The 19,684-nt window shown below is 38.0% G+C and overlaps 1 protein-coding gene across 1 annotated transcript in view; it reads left to right on the top strand.

The window, feature by feature from the left end:
• The window catches only part of ret (ret proto-oncogene receptor tyrosine kinase), a 54,358-nt gene extending 34,978 nt beyond the window's left edge, over positions 1-19,380 (top strand). Inside the window, exons 3-20 of the mRNA XM_020927216.2 lie at positions 1,389-1,682; positions 2,132-2,370; positions 3,003-3,195; positions 4,004-4,203; positions 5,438-5,720; positions 6,412-6,543; positions 6,934-7,044; positions 7,122-7,235; positions 8,917-9,161; positions 9,548-9,695; positions 10,443-10,550; positions 11,771-11,985; positions 12,639-12,761; positions 13,316-13,386; positions 13,460-13,597; positions 14,720-14,819; positions 17,067-17,214; positions 19,222-19,380. Of these exons, the coding sequence (XP_020782875.1) occupies positions 1,389-1,682; positions 2,132-2,370; positions 3,003-3,195; positions 4,004-4,203; positions 5,438-5,720; positions 6,412-6,543; positions 6,934-7,044; positions 7,122-7,235; positions 8,917-9,161; positions 9,548-9,695; positions 10,443-10,550; positions 11,771-11,985; positions 12,639-12,761; positions 13,316-13,386; positions 13,460-13,597; positions 14,720-14,819; positions 17,067-17,214; positions 19,222-19,379 (3,020 nt within the window). The 3' untranslated portion in view covers position 19,380. The remainder of the gene's footprint in view (positions 1-1,388; positions 1,683-2,131; positions 2,371-3,002; positions 3,196-4,003; positions 4,204-5,437; positions 5,721-6,411; positions 6,544-6,933; positions 7,045-7,121; positions 7,236-8,916; positions 9,162-9,547; positions 9,696-10,442; positions 10,551-11,770; positions 11,986-12,638; positions 12,762-13,315; positions 13,387-13,459; positions 13,598-14,719; positions 14,820-17,066; positions 17,215-19,221) is intronic.
• Positions 19,381-19,684: the final 304 nt, after the last annotated feature.

The following is a 19,684-nucleotide window of genomic DNA, read 5'->3' as shown; positions in this document are numbered from 1 at the left end:
TGCTTGTTGCTAACATGGGAGTAAATCTAGTCATGACATTTATGCTGTATTCTTGGCTATAGGTCTATACTTTGGATGATAATGTGATTAAATTCTGTAAAAACTGCAGAGTCATCAGGAAAAGTACTTTAGGATGAAAGGCTTCTTCTGATTGTTTTGGCTGGGCTCCTTAAACGCAACACTTAAAGTGGGTCATCGAGTTCATTATACAAGATATGTGGGGCAAATAGTTTGGCTTTTATATTGACAGAGAAACTCATGTAGGAGGGCGGCAAGATTCACTGCAATCAAACTGAAATCGCAAAAGACTACAGTTTTTACAGTACCCTAATTTCCTCCACGAACAACAAAATATCTTGTCTTATTCTGCATACAAATATAGTTCGATTTGTAAAAACATGTACTGTGTGCGATTCTTGTCAGATCATATTTCAATAGTTTGTCAATTTTTAAGACTAGCCCTACCATCTAGTCTAGTACTGTATATTCTGAATGTGTTATCAGTTTATAGTTGTTGTTTGTTTTTTTTTGTTATCAGTTTTTGTTTTCAGTATGGCATTAAATCTATCTATTTCCGATGAGACTAGCAGTTGATGCCACCAGACCAAGTTTCAGGTCAGATCTGGAGAATGTTTTTCAAGGTATTTTTGTTCAATAAAAACACCTCTCATAGAAAAAAGCTACATAAATAAGTTTAATGCCATACTGTGAAGCAAGGAGATGACCCAGCAGAGTTATCCAGTGCACCTTTAAATTTTTTATTTGTCACAACAACTCTTTAAAAGACATTTAAAGTGTGGGGTATCAAGTTATGTCTCCCATTCCTTTTTGACAAATGAATGAATGTCTTTGCTGCTCACTTCAAAATTGTTATTAAGTCAAGTAAATTGCAACCAACAAATGTATTTTCAAATTGTATATGAAAATAACAAGGAAATATTTGGAACTCACTGTGCAATTTTGTAAAATCACTTCTATTTGATAGTTTTGACAAATTTTCCTATGAAAGTTACCTGAGGAAGGTCTGAGACACCGAAATGAACTTAATAAAACTAATAAAAGAAAAATCAAGAGTGAGACAGTGTGTTGGAGTTTTTTTTTTAAAACAGCTAAGTGCCTCTCCTCCAACGCATCTGTTGCCCAGTCAGGTGTGCAGAGTCTACACAGTAATGAGCCTATGAAAGTTCAAAAAACAGATGTGTTCCCATTTGCCTGAATCAGACCAATTATAAAGCTCTGCCAATCCTCTTATCCATAGATTTCAGAATTACTTTTGGATTATTTTGATGAAAACACCATCTGACCTACAAAGAAATACTTCTGCCCCTGTCAGTGTACACCATACACAGCTCTTATTACCTTAATTAATTCTTTCCCTCTCTCCACAGATCAGAAGCTTTGGTCAGTACAGAAGCTGGTCTTGAGGACGATGGTGCTGCCCTCTAGCTCCAGTCGAACTCAGTGTGGAAACAAGAAAACCGCTCGGATCGTTCTGGATTTTGTGAATGCCTCTGTACCTCAGTGTGGACAGACGGACTTTAAAGAGTTGTGCTTTCCTCACAGAGACGCCTCTATCCCTCACATCATGGAGAACAGGTATCCCGGTGCTGTGAGGCAGCTCAGGAGGCTGAGCAGAGCCGGGGTGTGCCCCAACTACACCATCACCTACAATGTGGAGTCAGGTGAGAGCTATGGATAACTTCATATCATCACTGTTGTTGTCACTTTCTATTAAAGCCCCACTGTTGAACTTTTTATCCAAACAGTAGGCATAACAATAGCATTTGAGCTTTTTTAAAATGTTGGGTGCTTTTATTGCACTTACTGTGAGTGGGCTTGCACTTCGACAGACACTTCACTCTGGAGGAGGGCTTCTACCTTTGTCCATGGAAATGTTGTTCCTTTAGCTGTAATTTTCCACAGTATGGCAAAAAAAAATATCTATTTCCATGGAGAATGAATGAGATCCATGTTGATTTCTGGTACAAAAATTCTGATTCTGATCATTTAAAAACACGTTTACATGAGTCTAATGGTGAACTGTGTTGACAAAACCTTAGTAGAAGAGTTTTATATTGTTGTATAAAGTGTATAGCCCAAACCCTGATCTAAATCTTCATCTGTTGTTTAGAGTTTCCTGCTCCTTTTGCTGTGAATGACTCGACCTGGGAGCTGGTTGTGACGGCGCCGCTGGACCGCGAGGAGAATGAGCGGTATCGACTGCTGCTCCTCTGCACCATCAGGACCGACTCAGTCATCACTAAACTGGAGACCCCTCTCGAAGTCTTCGTCAACGATGAAGACGATAATGCCCCCTTCATCAACGGAACAGACACAGCAGAGATCACCATCAGCTACAACAGAACTAAGGTGAGAAACCAGGACACAAATGAAGTCGCTGTAAAATCTTTTATTATTTTGTCATGGTATGATTATTCTTTTAATGCCATCTTAGGAATTGTTCTTAGCAATTAGTGAACTCCATAAGCAATTTAACTTAAAAAAAAAAGTCTACACTATCTTATCTGAACTTGGAATTAACCAGGACTGAACCAGGTCTAAACAAGGGCAAAACTTTTTGATCATCATTAAGTTTATTCAACCTATTTCCCTGCAGCTCCATTCCAGCACTGAATAAACAATAAATAATGATAGATTATTTTATTTATAGTTTTAAGTAAAGTACCTAGATCATTTTATGTCTACCAAACTTAATTGTAGCTGCGCAGTCTAATTTCCGGGGCTGGTCAAATCCTCTTCATTTGAGTACGTGAATACAGATGACTAGAAAATTAATTGATGCTTTATTGTTTCATTTCAACTATTTTCTTTTGGGCAAATTTACAGTTTTGCAATGCTATGTGAAGAGATTGCTATTGTGATAATGGGCTATATGAAAATAAATTGAATTAAAGTATTAAAGGCTATATATAGACGCTACAAAATGGAAAATGTAACTTTATACTTACCTTGATACTTTTCTGCTTGTATTTTTTTTCCAGGGAGGTTCTTTTGGGACCTTGTATGTGTATGACAGAGACCTGACGCCCATCTACCCAGACCAGAGACAGAACAAATATGTTTGGACGTCGCTCAACAGTGATCCCTGGATGAAAGAAACATTTGACCTGAAGGGAACGTTCAGGGAAAAGAAAAATGCTCTGGGAGGAATCAGGGAAACGGTTCATGATTACCGTAAGTCCACAAAAATAATCAAATAATAACTGTGAAGATTAAAGGTAACAGCTGTGACATGCATGTCTGCTGGTTTAAAACAACAGTATTGATACTTTGCAGCTGATAGCATCAACATTCCCTGGAGGTGTGATGGTAACTAAGGGCACTGCTCTGTCTGAGGCTCTGTGTGACTAACCTCAGCCTCCCTCTGCTTGGAAATGTTGTTTCTTTGGCTATAATACTAGACAGTATGATACAGAGCAGGGATGGGCAGGTATTTATTCCATGGGGCCACATGAGAAACAGAAAATATTGTGGGGGGCCGGGCCAAATTGTTTAATTCTGCATAATATTAATTGGATTTCTTTTTAAAAAAAAGGCAGTAAATAGCATTGTTTTGATGAGCTGGTAAGACTAATCAATGGAAAAAGTGAGGTTGCTTTATAAAAAATGTCATATAAAAAACACCTCTAAAATAAAAGCAATGCAGCTTTAATCCATTCATGAGGCAAAATCATAAAATATGTTTATTTTGTCATTCCAAATGAGCTTAAACGGGCCAGTCAGAGTCAACCAAAGGGCAGAATGTGGACTGGGAGCTTGCACAATATCCAAGTCTGGCATAAAACATATCCACGGTGGATGTTCCAAATTAAGTGAATCAAGCAGGGGATGTTCCACCTCCAGAACACAAATGTTGCTTTACCATAGTTAGGTAATGGTTGTGTGTAAAAGAAAATGTTATATAATATCTAACTTTAAACATCCCTCAAAGTGTGAAACATAATTTACTAAAGTTTGTGTATAATCTTATTTTGTGTGACAGAGCTGGTGCTGAAGAGGAGTCTGTTTGTGAATGAGAACCGCTCGGTGCAGTTACATTATTTGGTGAATGACACAACGTACCCAGGTCTCAGAGGGACCGTCCTGCTTCACTTCAACGTCACCATTTTACCTGTGCAGATCCTGTTCCCCAACGTCACACAGGTGTTCACAGTGTCACGAAGAGCATCAGTCTATGCACAGGTGAGGATGACTGGAAAAATGAGAATGAATGAAAAATATGAAAATTAACATACATACATTTTTAAGCCATGTAGAAAATTATAGATATGCACTGTCATCACTGTTGAGAAGAATCAGTAGAATTATTGTCTCCATTGATGTTGCGTAGAATGTTCCACAGTATGGCATTAAACTTTGGCATTAAATTTTCATGGAAAGAGGTGGGTGGCACCATGAGTCAAATTTTCAGGGCAGGTCCATGGAGAGGATGCCAAGAACACAGTAATAATGCAGGTTTTTTAAATTATTTTTGAGCAAAAAAAAAAAAAACTTTCCAGAACAACAACAAAAAACAACATCTTAATAGAAAGTAACAAGTGGCCGACCTCCACCGGAAGATTACATAGTGCACCGATGAATAATTTCTGTATTAAGTACTATGGAAACTGTCCTAATTTTGCATCACTCAACAACCTATAGACCAGCGATTTTCAATAGGTGAGGCCAAAGAGCCACTAGGGAGGTGCGACACACGCGGACTAAACCAAGACTGATCCCTGGACTGAACCAGCAGGACTAAACCAGGACTGAACTAGGACTAAAACAGGACTAAATCAGGACTAAACCAGAACTGAATCAGGACTAAGTGTCAGGTCTGGCCCAGAGGTGCGCCCGCATCGACCGCCGGGTGATCGTGGACGAAACGATCAGTGCAGAGCTCTGTGCCCTATGGAGCTAAGCGCAGCCCTCGCCCCATCATGCTTTGTGGACACCCTGCTCTGTGGACTCAGGGGTTCTCCCTCTCTCTCTCAAGTCCAAGATTAGTCCTGATTTAGTTCTGGTTTAGACCTCTTTTAGACCTGGTTTAGTTCTGGTTTAGTCTTGGTTTAGACCTGGTGACCTACTGATATTCAGTGATGTTAAAAGTCACTTCAATTAGGCCTGCATGAAATTGGAAATTATTTGCCGTTGCAAAAATCGTTTATGACTGCACTTTTAAAAATATATGAAAATACAATATTTTAAAAAAATATATTATCAGTTGTTACTGAAACTCATCATTGCAGGAACACAAAAGATGCATTTACTTGCCTGTGTCGGGTAATGCAGGCGGATGGGATTGGCTGTCTTTACCTACTCTAAGGGGAGGCTCACATTCACCCAATTTGAAAACCCCTGCTATAGACAGATCTAAATCAAATACATACCCTTCAGCTTGTCAGATTCACTAATTATGTAATTGCTCTGTTTCCAGGTTGGCAGAGTGTGCGTGGATAACTGCCCTGAGTTTGACGGTTTCGGAGTCTCGTATCGTTTGGAGGTCCCTGATCGTAACCTGTCCTCGAGCCTTCTGTCCTGCTACAGTGCGGTGAGTGTGGCCCAGGGCGAGGAGGAGCGCTGGGGGCTACTGTTTGTTAATGACACAGACCCCCTGGGACGTCCCGAGTGTCGCGAGCTGCTCTACACTGTGATCGCACAAGAGGAGCACACTCAGGAGGAGGCCAGCACGCAGATCCTCATCACACTGGAAGGAGATGGTGAGTGTCTCAACATTTTATAATACCGATATATAAAACAGGAAAATACTACATTATTAGATTGCTAAATATTTACTTGACAGATGAAATTATTAATATTACAAACAGTATGTCTTATTATTAAAATTATTATTATTATTATTAAAAATGTATTATTCTGCTTGAATTAAGAAAAAAATATGCTACTCCATTGGTAGATTTTTAAAGTCTGTTTACTATTTACCATTTACTTTTAAGTTTTTACTTTTAAGATTTAAGTTTAAGTTTTTTACTTTTAACTTTTAACTCTTAAGTCTATTTATTATTTACTTTTTAAGTCTAAGTCTATTTTCAAGTCTGCTGAAATCAAGATAATATAAATTCAAGTAGTTTGAACTTACATATGACTTTTACTAGTGTAAGGTTGGAAAGGTTTGATTCCAGATTTAACCATGCTGTTGTTGTGTCCTTGGGCAAGGCACTTATTTCAGGTTGCTTATATGAATGTGATACACAAATGCATTATTAGTGGTGATGTTTTTTGTCAGTAAACCCCTGGAAAACTCTATGGATGTAGAATGTGCCCTTTTAACATCCACCAAATCACATTAATTACATCTATCAGATCGTATATATCTACCAAAAGTTTAAATAAATATCTGTATTTGTCAGTACAGTAGTTACCAATTTCTCGTTTGTTTTTCATCCACAGCCAGTAAATCTCTTCAGGAGACTCAGGAGTTCTCGTCTTGCGCCGGAAACAAGCGTCGTGGAGAGTGTGAATCAGTGAGAGGGTTAGGAGCAACCAACGGGAGGTGCCAATGGAGACAGGGCAAAGAGAGAGGTACTGTCTTTACTCCAGCCTCAGTGTTCTTGACTTTTTTTTATTATAATATGATCTTTTTCCTCATCAAAACATATCTGGAGTTGCCTTCCAGACCCAGCTAACTCACTACTACTTACTAAGCAATCCTAACAGTTACACTTACTAAGATCCAATGTTTTTACAGTTGCTACAGTTGCTAATTGACCCATTCTGCATTTTTAATAGTTATTGCCTCATTTAGACAGCTCTGTACGCCTAGAGCTGGAGTCCTCACGTCCTCTGCTGGCAACAGTTGTGCTTTTTCAATGCTTCAGTGCTGAGTTGCTTTTACTTGTTTGCTTAATCCTAATAGACAAATGGTTATTGTTAGAAATTGTGTAATAATATTATTTATCTTTTTTATCGCAGGGATTTCAGAATCGTACTCCACCTGCTCTCCAGACCTGCGAACATGCCCCGATAGTTTCTGTGACGCTGTCGAAAGCAAAGACCCCTCCATCTGCCCCCAAGACTGCACAAGTGAGGAACATTTAGAGCTGTGTAGTTTGGATAAATCTGATGTGACTATGATGTAACCTGTTTGTCTGGCGGTACAGAGGGTCCAGTGGTGGGCGGACATGAGCGTGGGATTCGTGATGGGATCCAGGCGGGGTACGGGACCTGCTACTGCCTCACAGAGAGGTGCTTCTGTGAGAAAGAGGATGATGAGGGTCAGTACAAAACCACTGAATTGTTGTTTGGAGTGAGTTGCCATTAAAAGAAAATATTCTTACTCTTATTAAAGATAAACTGAATTGAGTAGAATATGCATCATAAACTCAGTTTCAAATATTATACATTACATTACCAGAAATTATAACAACCAAAAGGATAATATGTTTGTTTTGTTTTTTGTCATAAAGTCTCACCTCACCTGAAATATTGACTTCAAAGACGCTTTTTTAAGCATACTGTAAGCAAGGTCGCTACTGGTGTTGTAGTCAAGACCACACTAATTGAGACCAAGACCAGTCCGAGACCACAGGGTCCCGAGACCGAGACCAAGGTCTCTGAGGGTTGAGACTGAGACAAGATTGAGATATTTAAAGGTCGAGACCGAGACAAGACCGAGACCACGGCCCATCAAGACTAGTTTGAGACCATCTTTGTCATTTTCTACATTTATTTGTGTTTTACAGTTATTTTGGTACATACTGTATGTATCAATGTTTTATCTATCTCCATTTTATCTGATTAATGTTAATTTAAGCTTAAATAAGCCAAGCAAACTGTACTGCACTGAAACACTCTCTGCCCTTTTTTGGACCCTCTCCCACTGTTTGAGAACCCCTTCTTTAAGAGAACTTATATTGGCACTTAACAGAAAACTGCTTCAAAGTGAAGGAAGTGGGTAGTCTTTTATTTTTTTTTTTGTCCGCAGGCCCCAAATGAGCGCACAGTCTGCAGTGAGAAGCCCCGCATGCTCCTGCACACTGGTACAAGTTTATTGCAGCAGCCGAAACAAAATATGATCCCACTCATCGAGTGTCAGGCCTTGAGTTCCAGGCAAGGCCAAGTCCAAATGCCTTCAAGACTGAGACAAGACCGAGTCCAAATGTGCTCGAGTTCGAGCACATTTCAAAAACGTCTCGAGGCCGGTATCGAGACCAAGACCATTCTCAAATACTATGACTATGTTTATATGATGACGGTCTGAACAGAAGACAAAAGAGGCGTCGCGTCTTCACTTTTTATTCCGCATTTAAACGAGCGTTTTTGGGAGGAAATCTGTGTGCGTACAGTGACGCAAAAGTGTGTGGAATTCGATCAGGTATGCATGCCAGGCGGCTAGGTGGTGATGTTAGGTGATGATGTATGTGACGTAAACACGTATGCGACGTGAGCAGATCTGACCAGAGTTTTGCGTCTTGGGCAGTGTAGACGGAAACATTACGGCAGAGCTTATTCAACTTTTCCGCTCTGGAGGGTGGTTTCAGAGTTTTGCGTTTATAAGCCCCAAAAACTCTGTCACTGTCTAAACGAAAGGCATGTCCAATAAAATATTTTAACGTTTTTACCTGCAAGCATTCTTGTGTAAACAGGCCCTGTAACACTAGTCACTACTCCACAGATCTGACCTGTAACTTGGCCCTGGCACTGTCATATCTTCATGGGAATTGCAAAGTTAAATGCTTTACTGTTGAACATTATTCCAGGCAAAGCAAAAACACCATGGAGACAAACAGGTGGCAGACTCTCCATCCCCTCCAACATTTAGTATCTTGAAAATGTTCTTGTTGTTAATGACATCTACATAGTTGCCTGGGTGCATTCATATACTCCCAGTAAATCTGTAAAATTATCAACAGACTCTTCCTAATTGTAATAACTGTATTTTTTGTTTTGCTCCAGTGGCAATATGTGACGACATGTGTAAAACCATCATCGCGACTGCTCTGCTCCTCTCCTTCATCGTGTCCATCCTCCTCTCCTCTTACTTCATCCACCGATACCACAAGAACTCTCCCAAACCGCCCATCGCCTCTGCAGAGATGACCTTCAGGAGACCAGCCCAGGCCTATCCCATCAGCTTCCCCGCTAACAATGTCCGCAGAGGCTCCCAGGAGTCCATCGAAACTGATACCTTCAAAATACCTGTGAGTGGTTGTTTTTTATTATAACCTAAAATAGCAGCGTAGTAGCAGGGCAGTTCTCTCTCTCTCCTCAATAAGAAGGTATCAGGTGCAGTTTAAGGTAGTCTGTATTGTTTTATTCTTAGAAAATAATACTGAAAGCCAGTTACATTTAAACGTGTCAAAGGCAGAATTTGAAAAAATGATAATCTTGTACAATTGTTAGAAATATTTTTTAATTAAGATGCTTTTTTTTTTGTTTTTTTATAATAACATTTCTGAAACTCATGAAATACAGTGTCTCAGAATTTTATCTATGTCATCTAATGCAGTTTTTTGCTGTATACCTGAGTTGGAAGTTGTAGCGTTCTAGGCTGTAGTAATTCTAACTGGTAACATGTGTTTTCCAGGAGGATCCGAAGTGGGAGTTTCCACGTAAAAACCTTGTGCTGGGGAAGACTCTGGGAGAGGGAGAGTTTGGGAAGGTTGTCAAGGCAACGGCATTCAGGCTGAAAGGAAAAGCCGGATACACAACTGTGGCTGTGAAAATGCTCAAAGGTGAGACAGACAATTTTTGGAGACTAGTTTTGCAACAGATTTTTAATACTTTTTTCCAGATTACAGAATGGGGTGTATAATCAGAAAAATTTACAATATTGCAACTGCTGTTTTGAACATAGCAGCCATAATAAAAAATATATATATTTAAAAGTATTACCAAATTAGCTGACTGTAAATTGAAAGGACAAAAACACAGTGTGGCAGTGTAATACTAATCTTTAGCTTAAGTTTGAAAGTGATATTTCTGCAATTTTGTGGTTAATTTTCTTGTCCATACATGAATCTTGAATCTTGAATATCAGCCATAACATTTACAAATACATTTTATCACATTTCAGATCGATTGTCATAATATTTTCTGAATATAGTAATTGGGGTGTTACAAATATATTGTTTTTGCCAATGCCACCTATAGTTAATCAATATTTAGTTATCAGAGCATGTTAAAACACTGCCAGGAGCATAAACAATTCTGGGAACACTGAAACATGAACTGATTAATTACAAGAATGCATTTTATATTTGTAGCAGCTTTTACACGTGGACTGCATGAAAATAGGACATTTTATTCTCTGCATCATTTTACTGAATAATTACAAGCTTTACAATTTGCTAATTGTGACATTTTGCATTTCGTCTTTCAACCATAAGGCAGAGAGAGCGGCAAATCTGAAATATGATCCATAAATGTCCAAAAAGACGAATGTCTTCATCAGTTTAACCCTGTGTCTCTTTGTCTAATAGAAAACGCCTCTCACAGTGAGTTACGGGACCTGCTGTCGGAGTTCACTTTACTGAAGCAGGTCAATCACCCTCACGTCATCAAAATGTTCGGAGCCTGCAGCCAAGACGGTGAGGCAATTTCTTCACAAGCAGAGGTGGTATAAGCTGAGATGAAATACTAGTACAACATGGACAAAATACAAAAAAAAACTCCTCTAACTGTAATTATGTTTTAGTTAAATTAATTTAATTAAATATTATAAGCCTATCAAATGTTGTGAGGTCATATGAAAGCCATACATTGGCTTCAGAGTGTTTGACTGGAATTATTATCTGCTTACATAAGCAGAGATGGAAACACTATATTGACAAAACTAAATGTAAATTTTATTATGTGCTATGTGCTTGCAATGTAATGCACCAGATTTATACTGCACCTGTCAAAATGCATTGCATTATATATTCCCTCCATACTCTGTGATATCAAACTCTAGTCAGACAACCCCTCTGACCACCACCAACACTCACTCACTTACATACAACATATATTATTTAGATCCTGCCTTAAAACCATGTTGTAGAGAAAAATATGTAGATCTTGAAGAAAAACATAATTAATCCATTTACGAAACCCTATGGGTTTTTGGAATATAGACCAAGGTTTATTCTTGTTACAGCAGATATGGACAGGACCTAGGCCTGCCCCGGCCCGACACCAACAGCCCCTCTTAACCAGCAGTATGTCTCTACTCCACTTGACCCAGAATCTCTTCTCCTAGTCTCTGCCCCAGAGCATCTGAGCTCTGAGTATTTATACAGAAATACAAGTTACATACATATCAAAGTAGAGTGACGTTTCAGAGGCTGGAGCTAAGTTAACATCCAGTTGAGGACAGCTAAGACAATACACGGTTTCCTGTGGGTGGAGACAGTTGTGTCTGCTGAGCATTTACACATATTAATGACTGGTCTGGGTCTCGGGTAGAAATCACATTAATTTACACAAAGACAAATTGGGAGAAGTCTTTCCACAATATGAATTTCCATCACAATCATTAAAGACGAATGTAAACAAATGTAAACATAAATGTAAACAGGCATGGCACAATTGAAAATACTTGAGACATGTATTAGATTTAATGCTTATTAAATGTGACCAAAAATAATCTTTATTCTTGTATAGTTTTATTTAGAAAACCTTTTACTCAGCCTAATTTTTACTTCCTTTTAAAACGCTACTGTTCTACTTGTAAGATGAGTATGAGTAATAGTTTTGGTACCATTCCCAGCTCTGATTATAAAACATGGTGACTGAATATATAAGCTAAACAGTTATTTTCCCTCAATAGGACCTTTGTACCTGATTGTGGAATATGCCAAATTTGGATCACTGCGAAACTTCCTCAGAGAGAGTCGGAAAGTTGGACCCAGTTACATGGGACGTGACGCCAACCGAAACTCCAGTTATTTAGAAAACCCAGACGACCGAGCTCTGACTATGGGGGACCTGATATCCTTCGCCTGGCAGATCTCAAGAGGCATGCAGTACCTCGCCGAAATGAAGGTATATCAGAATGAGATTAATTAATTAATTCACAAGAAAGTCCAGTTTATTTACATATATGAGCTCAGTTTCCCAACAATTTCATTTCAACAGAATAGTGATCATATAGATACAACACATGATCAAGTCAAGATTTCAAAATGAATATAAGATGAATATTAAAAATAATATCCATTATGTTTTCAACCATGGGAGATATTAAAATTATTCTTGAAAACACTTGAATTTTTGAGGCACCATGAGCAACATACATTCACTCATTCTAACTGAATTACATACACTCTGTAAATTAATTAACACAATAACAACTTCAAACACACCACTTATCTTTTTGCTATAAAACTAAATAATAATAAATAATAATAATACATTTTATTTATATAGCGCTTGCAGGACACACAAAGACACTTTACATAACACTATTTCACATATTACTGCAGTCAATAGAGCAAAAACTGAAACTATAAATGATGTGCAGGTATGTTTATTAGTTTATTAGTTCTGCACAATTGTGAATTTTGTCATTTTCTTCCTCTTTGCAATTGCCTTTAACTGATCAACTGATATTATTAACAGCTATTATAAAGCAGCTCAGACTTGTTTAAACAGCACAAATCCTGAAAACTCTTTAATAAAACACCTTTGTCCTGCAGCTGGTTCACAGGGACCTCGCAGCTCGAAACGTTCTTGTGGCTGAAGGTCGAAAGATGAAGATTTCAGACTTTGGTTTGTCCAGAGACGTTTACGAAGAAGACTCATACGTGAAGAGGAGCAAGGTGAGGAGGCCAACGTGTATTTTGGGTGTTTTCAAGTTGTAGGGTGTTACAGTGTTCCTTTCTCAATTGGGATCGGTATCTTCAAATCTAATCTGGTCATTTTTATTAGGTAAAAATCCAGATACGTATCGGTTGAGCCGATATCCTGATTGGATTCTTTACTGACTGAATAGGCCTAGGCCTAGGCTGTTTCATGATGCCTGAACTTGAATTCATACAAAGCTCTTCAGAAGTTACTTGAAGGATACATAACACAATTGGATCAATTTTGTAATAAAAAATAATAATAATAATTTAAATCCTACAAATCCTTTTTAATCCCTACACTGGTATGATTTAATATTGGATACTCAAAGTCATAGTATCTGTATCTGAAATGAAAAACCTTTTCATGTGGTAAACTGAATTAGCCAAAGTAACTGGTTAGAGTAAAGGTGTGGTCAAAATGGAACTCTAAACTAATCTTAACGCCAAGCGCAATAATTACACCAAGTGATTCCAGCAAATTAACTTTAATTACATTTTATTCAAATTAATACCTTTGTGTTTTTCAGGGCCGCATACCTGTCAAATGGATGGCCATAGAGTCATTATTTGATCACATTTACACCACACAAAGTGACGTGTGAGTACAGTGCATTTATAATAGTGTAAGCTAGCCTTTATTTGTGTGTTTTAAACGTGTGTATCTCTTTTAGATGGTCCTTTGGGGTACTTCTCTGGGAGATTGTGACACTGGGAGGAAATCCCTACCCTGGCATCGCCCCTGAACGCCTCTTTAACCTCCTGAAGACGGGATATAGAATGGAGAGACCAGAGAACTGCTCAGAGGAGATGTAAGCACTAGAAGCACAAAACTGAATCTCTTGTGGGATGATGATTCAAGTCGTCAGAAAAGAGTGCCCCAGTCTACATAAAGTTTTCAGATGGGTTGATGCACACCTGCTTGTCTACAATTAAATGTTTTTGCATTGCCTGGAATATTCCACAGTATTGCATTAAAATATTTTTCAGTTACGTATGTAGATTGACTGCTCTCGATTTACTGGTCAATCTACATTCCTACCCTCACCTGTAATCATGAACTTTGGGTAATGACTGCAAGGAAAACATTGCAGATACAAACAGTTGAAATGAGTTTCCTTCGCAGAGTGGCTGGGCGCTCCCTTAAAGATAGGGAGAGGAGCTCAGTCACATGGGAGGAGTTCGGAGTAGAGAGCTCCTTGACGTCAAGAGGAGCCAGTTCAGGTGGCTCAGGCATCTGTTCTGGATGCTTCCTGAGCGGCTGGCCTGGGAACGTCTTGGGAGTCCCCTCGGAGGAGCTTCAGGAAGTGTCCTGGGTGAAGGAAGTCTGGGAGTCCCTGCATAGACTGTTGCCCCTGCAACCTGGCCCCGGATAATCAGTAGAAAATGGATGGATGGATATTTTACAATTAGATTCTATTCAAGTTTTCTTTCCATAGTTTTATTTAAAACAATACACACTAAAACATTCATTGTTTTTTGTGACACTCTCCACAGATCTTGGCATGGTGGCACTTAATATAGATCTTAATATAGATAGATGTCATACTGTGGAATATTCCTGGCAAAGCAAATACATCTTGTTGGCAGACCCTCTACCACAAAAGTTGTGCTGTGTATCTTAAATTCACAAATATGAGAAAATATGGTGAACATGCAGTGCTCATTTTTGATAACATACTCATCATAGATTCCCTTCTCAAGGTTTTACTTTTCCAGACAAAATCTTGATATGAATGGCCTTTGTTGTTTACATTTTTTTTTTTTTTACTGTTCTTGAATCAAACTACAATTTTGCACTTGAATTTTGTGGAAGTAAGTTGAATGTGTTATTCTTGACTAATGTATATCCAACATTCAGTGTGTTCTGATTCAATCGGAAACTATAACCTCCGGAGAGGATTAGATTGAAGTAGATATTTTTCCTTTTGCAGGTACAGCCTCATGCTCCGCTGCTGGAAACAGGAAGCAGACAAGAGGCCGACCTTCTCCGACATCAGCAAAGAACTGGAAAAGATGATGGTGAAGAGTCGGGTATGAGCAAAACAACAGAAACAACAGAACAGCCCCATCATTTATTCATGAAGAAAGGAGGCCAGGGACTTACAATTAGGATCTCTCCATGCATTACACAAAACTACATTGTGTTTCCTTGGCTGCCAGAATATTAGTAGATGAATAAACTCCTCATTATTTACACTGGGCCAGTACAGTTACTGCTGACTTAGGGTTTAGATTTAATGCATGGAGGACCATACAAAATGAGTAAGAAAAACAACGTTAATATTATACAGACTCAAAAGCAAGTCTATGGGAGATTTTCCTCTTCTGAATATTAGATTTAGGTTTAAAATAACTTAAATAATCACAACTAAGTACAGGGATGTGGGTGGAGATAAGTGGTAGGTGAAAACAGGAATTTTCTGAGCACTCAACTCTCGAAATCAGGACAACACTTGATTAGTCAAAAATGCATGAATCAGTGTAAATGAGTGAATACCATTTTAAAAGTGGTTACAAAAAGTCATCAAAGTGGTTAAAAGCTCATTAAAGTAATTTTTCATAATAAGTCTGTTTTAAAATAAATGTTTTCAAAAACACGGTATTATTGACATCTCCTGCACAAATTTTCTTTTCTTTTGGAATAAAGTACTGTCTTGCTTTGCCCCATTTTCCTGCATAACATTGCATGTGAAATCTAAACGATCTAAGAATTACAGCTTTAGAGAGCAGAAATAAATATAATTCTTAAGATGGAACAAGCTCCTCTAAATGGTTGGGTTCATGAGCTGTAACACTATTATTTAACATCACATAAAGACACATAGACAGATGCTACATGGACTTCCCTGTTTGATCTATCAGCACGTGTCTGCTGCAGATGCCATAATTATTGTTTGGAGAATACTAACTGTGCTGTGCCAAGTCTAATCACAGAGCATACCAGAAGTCAGGCTAAAAATAAAACCTTTAAGTACAAGGGAATGTATCCACTGCATAAGAGGGGCTCTCCACTTATCAGATATGTGCTGGGTCATCGTAGATATAAACTATTACTGTTTTTATCTTTGCTTGGACTCACAAGAAGGGATGGCATTACAAAAATTTCATTGCATAGTTTATACTATATTTTCACAGTGTGTACATAACTAGAATTTAACTGATTCTCTGAATATTTCAAATGGGGTGCATATAAAGCATGGACTGTAGAAATAACATATATTCAGTATCAGTCTATGTGTGTAAAATCCCTCAGTCGTCCAGGTAAAATCCACAGAAAAAGGAGAAATTCCATTCATCAACTGTACAAAACTGAACACTTCCTTATATCTGCCTGAAGGGAGGAGCTAACGACAATGAAACTCTGAAACAATAAATTAAATACCAAATCCCTGTTTAAATAAGAACCTGTAACTCCCAACTGTTGTTACATTGGAAAAACAAAGTTACAAAACTACTCTGAAACTAACACATTTACTTGTTTACAGTTTCTGTTAGTTGGTTTAATTGGCAAACTATAAACAAGTATATGTGTTAGTTTCAGAGTAGTTTCATTGTAGTTAGCTTCACCCTTCAGGCAGATATAGACAGTGTTCACCAGCATCTGACCAGACCCGAAGAAGCAGCTTGGATGAGCTGCGAAATGCATTCGACCAAATAAACTTTTGACCAGCTGACAAATTGAATTTCTCCTTTTGCCAAGTATCAGTTTATGATATAAACCTTATCTTATGTTATTTGGGAGGAAAATATGTAATGGAATGTGTCAATTTCATGTATACCATTTTAGTTTTTGTAATGCAAACAGAATTTCTCCTTTTGCCCTGGAATCTACCTGGACGACTTAGGGATTTTACACACATAGACTGATACTGAATATATGTTCTTTCTGCTGTCCATGCTTTATATATACCCCATTTGAAATATTTAGAGATTCAATTAAATTCTAGTTATGTACACACTGTGAAAATGTAGTATAAACTATGCAATGAAATCCTTACTTACTTGCTTCCCTTGGTTATAATGACATTACTAAAAAAAGACAGACCATAAAGTGCGTTTCTGATTAATATTTCCTCAAAATTCTATAATAAGTTTTTTGTTTTGTCAAATTTAGCAGCAGAATACATGGCACATACACATATTTTTTGATACATATGTAAAAATGAGTAAAGTCAGATGGCTTTTCTCTGTGGATTTGTCCAGATCATTAGCCAGTGGCATTAGTGCTCTGTCTCACCTGCTGTTGTATTGACTCTAATCTGTTTATCTCTGGTTCAGGATTACTTGGACTTGGCGGCCTCCACTCCAGCGGACGGGCTGCTGTACGACGATGCGCTCTCCGAAGAAGACACTCCTCTTGTGGACTGTAATAACGCCCCTGTCCCTCGCTCACTCCCCTCCACATGGATTGAAAACAAGCTCTATGGTAGAATCTCCCACGCATTTACTCGATTTTAGGATTTATTTAGACACAGGACACACTGTTTTTGGCAAGTTGTGATTGGCTTCTGTAGTGGTGTGACTGTGGTCTATAGGCATGCCTTTTGCTGTTGACATATCTCCCATTTCACCGCAAATGAGAGGAAAAAAAAAAAAAAGATCTTGTGTTTTTGTTTATTTGGACCTGCTTCTAATGTAATTACAACCAAAATACATCTGTAAATATCAAATATATCTCTTAAAGGTGCACTTTGCAACTTTTCTGGAGTAAGCCACTTTGTTGTCTCCATGTAGATATTTCTGCTTTGCCTGGAAAGTTTGACAGAGTAGCATTACATTTATCACCATGGAGACAAGCTGGGGCAAGTTATAGTCAGATCTGTGGAGTGGCAACATAACACACTCATAGTAGCAATGTATTTTAAGGTATTTTTGAGCAATATAAACACCTGGAATTGAATAAATACAAGAAATGTAATGCCATACTATAAAACATTTCAGGTAACAATTGGACACCCCACCAGAAAAGTTACACAGTGCACCTTTACTTTTAATTTAAAGCTCTTACATAATATACATGTACTCATACTTCATCTGCATTTGGTTTGTACATAGTCCCATCACATCCCTCCATTTTGTTTTTGCTTTGGAGAAATGCTGTGTAACATTTGAAACAGGTCCACGTCGAACCAATCACTCACTGTGGTCTGAGTCTAAACTGTCTTAAAAGCTTTAATCTTGAAACTCAACAGAAAAACAGTAAGGCTTTTGAGCACGACTCCTGAATGGCATCACAAGTATCCATGGGTTTCAGAAGTATGAACAATTATCTGTCTCTCTTTTGAATGGAAAAAACTCCTCACGATATTGCATCTAACAGGAAGCTGAAACCCATGAATAGAAATGATTTGCATTTTATTTTAGCTGAGCAAGGCACTCCTGCTTCCAAACACTTTTACAATGCACAGTGTTTATATCTATGGTTGCCAGTAACACCAACAACTCAAGCTACAATTCTTATATACACAATCTGTCAACTGTTATTATATTAGGAAAATATTACGCACACATATACACTTCACAGAGTACACTGTAATCTGTGATGCACTATATAAATAAACTGTACTTACTTACAAAATGCTTTACTGTGTTTCCCATTAATACAGGAGACTGTGGTGCCCTCCGTAGTCTAAAATTGTTTTCCATAGTGTAAAATAATCTGGACTATATAAGAGCATAACAAAATGAAACTGCTCATTGCATCATCATTCACTTACAAAAGAGATTACACTGGTCAAAAGTAAGAGCTATAGCCCCTTAACGCCCCTTAACTTTCAAAAATATGCGACAAACTATTTGGATCAAGATATAAGCCGAGATAGCAGTTGCAGGAACCTTGGACAAGCACTTGTTTCTAGTTGTCGCAAATTTGCAACATATCCAAATTTGTATTTATTTATTTTTTGCTATAGTGAAATTCATAATCTTGATTTAATTTACCATCTACTTAAAAGCAAAACACACACAAAACATTTTTTATATACATCTGCATAAATTCAGTTGTTAAGGGGTTAAGAATAAATGTAGACAGTAGGTGACATTTATACTCCACAAATTGAATGAAATGATTCAAAGAAAGTAATTTGTGCCATTGTAATCTCCAGAAAATCTATGGGGAACACTGCTTTACTAAAATGGTTTAACTATTACTCAGAAGCATTCATACTAACAATAATACTGTAAAACTAATGAACACCTGGGCCTCAACGACAGGGTCCCTTTTTCACATACAAGTTAATGTTTTGCTAATTTGCTTGAAAAAATAATATATATGAGAACAAAACACAACAAAGACACTGCCAAAGCTTTATTTATTTGCTTATTTTCTGTTATAGTTTCTTTCTTTGCGTCAGAGTTGAGTTGAAAAGCCTTACTGTGTGCACGCTGTTTCTCTGTCACTGAGCGCCGAAAAATGATATGTTCTCGTTTTTAGGCATGTCTTACCCCAACTGGCCCGAGAAGAGCCCGGTGCCGCTCAGCAGACACGATGCCTCTAATCCGCTCTTTACAAGATATGCCAATGATAGTGTATATGCAAACTGGATGGCTTTGCCCTCACCCCCAAAAGCTGTGGAGACGTGCGATAGCTAAAGGCAACCAGACAAATCAAGTGACTAATCAGTACTAGATGTGTATATTTCTATAAGACTGTAAATATATATTACAATCTGATGAAGCTAAAGTTGGTTCCCTTCATTTCTGTTGCACGGGTATTTTAAAACTGGGATCTGTTTTGCTGCAAAAGGTTGGCTCATGGACATAGACCAAGCTTTTCTCACTATGTAAAGTCAAGTGCATATGACAGGTTTTCATGTTTTTTCTATTTATATAGTTATTTCATATGATGAGACAGCACCTGTGGCAAATATTTATCATAGTTTTACATCAGTTAAGTA

The sequence above is a fragment of the Boleophthalmus pectinirostris genome, unplaced genomic scaffold (genome assembly GCF_026225935.1).
Source record: "Boleophthalmus pectinirostris isolate CB_2022bp ecotype Guang Dong unplaced genomic scaffold, ASM2622593v1 HiC_scaffold_5, whole genome shotgun sequence".
Taxonomy (NCBI): domain Eukaryota; kingdom Metazoa; phylum Chordata; class Actinopteri; order Gobiiformes; family Gobiidae; genus Boleophthalmus; species Boleophthalmus pectinirostris.
The sequence above is the reverse complement of the archived record's forward strand: the minus strand, read 5'-3'. Positions and strand labels throughout refer to the sequence as shown.